At 44.1% G+C, this 6,212-nt stretch overlaps 1 protein-coding gene across 1 annotated transcript in view; it reads left to right on the forward strand.

Moving 5' to 3' along the window:
• Positions 1-6,212, forward strand: part of WDR59 (WD repeat domain 59) — a 113,239-nt gene that overhangs the window by 52,800 nt on the left and 54,227 nt on the right. Inside the window, exons 10-13 of the mRNA XM_019505803.1 lie at positions 773-929; positions 2,172-2,251; positions 2,520-2,652; positions 3,081-3,205. Coding sequence (XP_019361348.1) covers positions 773-929; positions 2,172-2,251; positions 2,520-2,652; positions 3,081-3,205 — 495 coding nt within the window. The remainder of the gene's footprint in view (positions 1-772; positions 930-2,171; positions 2,252-2,519; positions 2,653-3,080; positions 3,206-6,212) is intronic.

Here is a 6,212-nt window from a genome sequence, read left to right on the forward strand (position 1 = left end):
GGAATCTAAAAGCTAAAGAACATTTTGCAGCCTTATCTGCTCCATACTTTTGCTCTGCTGCATCTGTCACTTATGCCACACAGGAAAATGACATGGCTAAAAATGTGTTCTCTTTTTACTTTTGAGGTGCTTTTGCTTGAAATTGCAAAATTTGTTCCTTAGCTCTGTCGTTGGGCTGTACCCACTATCTTGCTGTTATATCAGAAGATGAGGCATTTAGTACCACTCCCACTTTGATGTTCGCTCCAAGTTTGTCTACCTATGTATGGCATGTATGTTCATGAGAGTTGGATTTCAATGCTTCTTTGCAGCATTGGAGTTCTGAACAACTGTTGGTTTCCAAGATCCTTACAGTGATGCTCGCCTGCTTTAAGCATAAGCATGCCATCTGAGAAAATTGCCAAGGAATAGCTGGATTTCTGGATGAAGAATAAATGTAATACTCCTTCCTATTTTTATTAACCCCACTTTCCACAAGTGACACAGAAAGAAAAGCTGTGTTGAATGTCTTCTTTAAGCATAGTATGGCTCCTTGTGCATCAGCCACTGTTGATTTATACATATAGTTGATCCTTTTGACAACCTCTCATTTTTAGGATTTGATCCTGTGTAGTCCTGAGATTTCACGATCTCATTTGAAGTCAGTATGTGGCAAATTTGGACTCTGGTGTCAGCATGAAAGGGAAAGGGTCAGAGAGTACAGTTAAGGCAGTATGTGACAGTGAAACCTTACGCTAACCATTGCTTGCAGTTAAATGTGTTTGTTTTTCAGCCTTTCAGCAATGGGCTGGTGACAGTGATGGTTCCCCAACTCCGGCGGGAAAACAGCCTCCTCCTTTGGAATGTTTTTGACCTGAACACACCAGTCCACACTTTTGTGGGACATGATGATGTAGTGCTGGAGTTTCAGTGGCGAAAACAGAAGGAAGGTGAGAGCAAGACCTCTAAGTGCTCTGCCCCCTATACTGTATTTATGGAGCTGTCATTTATGTGCAGTGACTACTGAAGTGTGCCTCATCACTGCACAGTACTGAGACATGGCTGTTAAACCATTGCACCTATTTGAACTAGATCCAAGTGCACTAGGCAGAAATCAAGGTGACTGTTCTGTCTATGGCCTGCCACTTATTTCTCTATGCCTTAATTTCCCTTTCAGGAAAATTGGGGTGTTGGTACTGACCTCCTTTTGATATCTACAAAGATGTATTTTTATATATGCATATTCATTTCACCTCACTCAGTCTGTATGAATTGTGCTGATTTAACTAGAGCAGTTTAAATCACAACTTTCATTAAACTGGGGCAATTAAACTGCTTTAGTTATCAGTGTCAGAAGGTTCAAACTAATGTGTGTGCTTAGACAACTGCAGAACAGGTGATGTAAAAGCCCCAAACCTTCTTTACCTCACAGTATCTCTTGTTTACATGTCCACATCTTAACCCTATAGGCAAAATCTAAACCAATTGCAAGGCAACTTTTAAAGCTATTTAAGAATATCTAGACACTGTTACACTGTGTAACTAACTAAATCAGTTTTTACGTCAGTTAGGCAAACTTGGAGATACCTTTTATTTAGGGAAGCTCTTATTATGTTCATGTGTTGGACATCTATAACATTCCAGCTTGAAGGTACAGTGTTACCATCCAGGTCCTCCAGGGATTGCCAAAGTTGTTTCAAGAGTTGGGGTGGAGAGGGTGGGAATGGAAAACTGGGACCTGATATTTATTCCTAATGTCACAGAAAGCTAAATCTCTTTTTTCTACATAAAGGAGATGCAATTGTCTAAAAAAAAAAAAAAAATTTCTATTTTGCTGTTCACCTTTGAAGCTGTTCATTTAATTTTCAGATAGTGATAAGTGTCCCTTTGAAAACAAATGCCTCATAGGAAAATGTGTTCATTTCCCATTTGAAAACTTTATTTGCTCTTCATTTTTCACCTGAAAATCTAACCCCTGTTGTACAAATAGGGAAACTGAATTGCAGAGAAGGATAACAACTTAATTTGTCTTTGATAGCCCAACAAGTCAGTGGCAAAAACAGAAATAAAACATGTAAATCCTGACTCTCAATTCAGCCCTCTGCTTGATTTAATCCACTAATACAGTACACAGGGTTAAGGAGGTAAATCCATTTTCAGTGAGTTTTAGAAATTTATTTTCTCTCTTTTAGGCTCCAAAGACTACCAGCTAGTCACATGGTCTCGTGACCAGACCCTGAGGATGTGGCGGGTGGATTCCCAACTGCAGAGGGTATGTGAGTCATCTGGTGTTGGTTGCAGAGATTTTTCTGTAGCGCTAAATAAAGTGCTAAAAATCCATGGTCTTTTCCCTGGGTGCAGGCACCAGAGCATTGCTAAGGTCTGCACAATGTGGCTTTTGCATGTAGGTCCCCACCAGGCTAATTTTATGCTCTGTACAGAAATAAGTTGCTTCACTCAGATTTCTCGTTCCTTGTATACTCTGGGCTGCCTTCATATGATGCCTAGCATGTAGCATATGTTGTGCTTGCTCTTTTCAGCTGTGTGCTAATGATATCCTGGATGGAGTTGATGAGCTCATAGATGGGATTTCTCTTCTGCCAGAACCCGACAAGACTCTCCATACCCAGGATTCTGAACCACAGCATAACTCCGGGCATGGGGATGAGGAAGGTGAGACAAGCTGAGTCTTGTAGCAAGAAGTTGTGTGCTATTTAGGGTTTCCTAGGCCAAAACCAGCTTTTAAACTCCACCTGGAAAACAATGGGCAGCAAGTCGTGCTTTGCAAAGAATTGGATCTGTTTGAAAGTGCTTTTGAACCACACTCCAAAACTGTGCAGCAACCTGTAGTTGATAATTCTTTCCTATTGAAAATTCCTGTATGCTTGGTGAGCATTCCTGCCCTGCTTCTTCCAGAGCCAAGACTTGGTCCAGGCCCTGGAGATTTGAGTGTTATCTGTAAGTCCTATTGTTCGGGTATGTCCCTATCATCCTGGCTGCCTGCTAGCACCCTGCATGCCAGGAGACTGACAGATTCACTCAGACTTGTTTTTGCAGCCTATGACAGCTTGTTTTCTTTCTCTCTCTCTCTTTCCTGCCAGCCTTAAAAGAAGACTTTGAGAACAAACTTCTGGCAGGAAAGAAATCAGACCAGCCAGGTCTGCCGCAAACGCTGCAACAAGAATTTTCCCTGATCAACGTGCAAATCCGAAATGTCAATGTGGAGGTACTGAGGCCATTTGCTCTCAGTGGTTCCTATATTGGACTAGGGATGCAGGAGGTTATCTGAGCCAGATAGTAGGAAGACAGGGTACTGAGGAATAAGGCTGATTAGGTAGAATCAACCCAGTAAGGATTTAAAGTCCTGGATGCACTCTCCCCTGTAGCTGTTTTCCTGGTAGAATGGAAAAGTTTGGCAGGAAAAAAGATAGCTGCTATAAGAAGGTTCCTGGTATTGACGCTCAGCAGTGGATCCAAGGCTTGGATTCCAGGCTAGGGGCAAGCTTCAGGAACTAAACAGACTGAGGGATTGATTCTGAATGGCTTATGCCCATCTCCTGGCTGGCAGTACTGAAAGTGGCCACAGAAAATGGGAACCCCAGATTCTCTTCCCATACCAAGCCAGCGGAGAACTGCCAGCCCATGAGCCCAGTGGGCCGTGAACTTTCCCTACAGCAGTACAGGCAGCCCCCAGCGTTAAGTGAAACGAGCATTAAGCAAAATCGAAAGTATTTTTGTGACCCAAGACGGCGACCGCATTTATTTTTAATGACCCAAGATGGCGACTGTGAGTGTTATAACGAAACTTGCTGAGCGCTAAGTGAAATCGGGCATAAGTTTTAGATGAGTGTTATAGTGAAACAGCGCTAAGCGAAACAGCATTAAGCAGGGGTTGCCTGTATTCTTCAACCTCATTAGACTCAAGGCACTCCTCAGATAATACCAGCTCTTAGTTTTCATTCATTTTTTACTATGGAAGAAAAATTAAGCATTTTTTGTGTTGTAAAGAGTTTATAAAGACTGTTTTCAGAAGGTTTTTTGACACTATGGATTCCTATTTGAAGTCTTCCAGTTTATCTTGTGAATCAGGTGTTTGCAGGCATAATGCCAATATTATGCAGCACTTTAGCACCCTTAAAAGAACCCATCACAGGTTGCCACGGTACCCTAGCTGAGAATCGCTACTTACAGTCTGGTAGTATCTAAAGAAATCTACTGAGATCAGGGCTTATGGTGCTAGGCATGATATACACACCTTATGAGATCTTATCCCAAAGGCTTATAGGCTTGGAGACCAGACAAATGGCAAGAAGGGAAACTTGAAGCACAAAGGATGTAGCATGTTCAGGTCACATAGCAAGTCAGTGGTAGCATTAAGACTAGAACCTGGATTTCATGAGTTCCAAACTAGTTTGCCTTGTCCGGTAGCTTGGGGACTAGGTCATAGAAACATAGAATCATAGAAAAATTAGGGTTGGAAGGGACCTTGGGAGGTCATCTAGTCCAGCCCCCTGCTCAAAGCAGGACCATCCCCAGCTAGATCATCCCAGCCAAAGCTTTGTCTAACTGGTTTTAAAAACCTCCAAGGATGGAGATTCCACCTCCTCTGGGTAACCAGTTTGTGTTTTACTACCCTACTAGTGAGGAAATTCTTCCTGATATCTAACCTAAACTTCCCTTGCTGCAACTTGAGACCATTGCTCCTCATTAAGAACAGTCTTGCTCCATCCTCTTTTGAACCCCCCTTCAGGTAGTTGAATGCTGCTATTAAAACCCACCTTAGTCTCTTCTCTAAACTAAATAAGTCCAGTTCCCTCTGGCTGTCCTCATAAGTCATGTGCCCCAGCCTCCTCACCATTTTTGTTGCCCTCCGCTGGACTCTCTTCAATTTGTCCACATACTTTCTGTAATGGGGGCACAAAACTGGACACAGTACTCCAAATGTGGCCTCACCAGTGCTGAATAAAAGGCAATAATTTCCTTTGACCTACTGGTAACACGCTTACCTATGCAGTCCAGTATGCCATTGGCCTTGGCAACTAGGGCACACTGTTTGCTCATATTCAGTTTGTGCACTGTAACCCCCAGGCCCTTTTCTGCAGAACTGCGGCCCAGCTAGTCAGCCCCTAGCATGGGACTGTTCCATCCTAAGTGCAGGACTTGGTACTTGTCCTTCTTGAATCTCATGAGATTTTTTCTTTTGGCCCAATCCTCCAATTTTTCTAGGTCACTCTGAATCCTAGCCCTACTTTCCACATCTGCTATTCCCCACAGCTTGGTGTCATGTGCAGACTTTCTGAGGGTGCACTCTGTACCATCTTCCAGGTCACTGATGAAGGCATTAAACAAAATTGGCCCCAGCAGCAACCCCTGGGCACTCCACATGAGCCATTGTTTTACTACTCTCTGAGTCCAATGCTTCAGCCAGATTTCTGTCCACCTTACAGTCCATTCATCCAGCCCGTTCCTTAGCTTGCCTGTGAGAATGTTGTGGGAGACTGTATCAAAAGCCTTGCTAAAATCAAGGTACACTACATCCACTGGTCTCCCCACATCCACATAGCCAGTCACCTTGTCATAGACAATCAAGTTGGCTATACTCTGTACAGGAGGGATCGAGTGGACAAAAGGGGTGGGGGCATAGCTCTCTATGCCAAGGAAAGCTACGTGTCCCTGCAAGCTGACATTGGCACCCAGGGTGGATGACTAGAGACCCTCTGGGTTAAAATCTGTGGGGAACACGGCACAGGGGATACTGTGGTGGGGGTCTACTACAGACCCCCTACCCAGAGTCAAGACCTTGACCAGGAGTTCACCAGGGAATTGGCTGAGGCCGCACAATCCTGGTGTATGGTTGTCATGGGAGACTCTAACTACCCAGATCTCATGGGAGGAGCCACTCGGCCAAATCCGAGCGGTCGCAAAGCTTTCTTTCATGTGGACGATCTCTATCTGATGCAGGAAGTCTACAGGCCAACAAGAGGTAAAGGACTGCTCGACCTCGTACTGGCAACCAGGGGTGACCTAATTGGCAACCTAGCAATCGAAGGGAAGCTGGGTGAAAGTGATTGTGAACTGATCGCCTTCACCATCTGCTGTAAAGCTGGCAAGTCAGTCAGTTGTACAGAAGTCTTTGACTTCAGGAAAGCTGACTTTGACAAGCTAAGGAGGCTTGTCAGAGAGGCCCTAAAAGGCCACAACCCAATGGAGAGGGGAGTTCAGGATGCGTGGAT

Source organism: Gavialis gangeticus, unplaced genomic scaffold (assembly GCF_001723915.1).
Source record: "Gavialis gangeticus isolate Ggan-Ray unplaced genomic scaffold, GavGan_comp1, whole genome shotgun sequence".
NCBI classification, from domain to species: domain Eukaryota; kingdom Metazoa; phylum Chordata; order Crocodylia; family Gavialidae; genus Gavialis; species Gavialis gangeticus.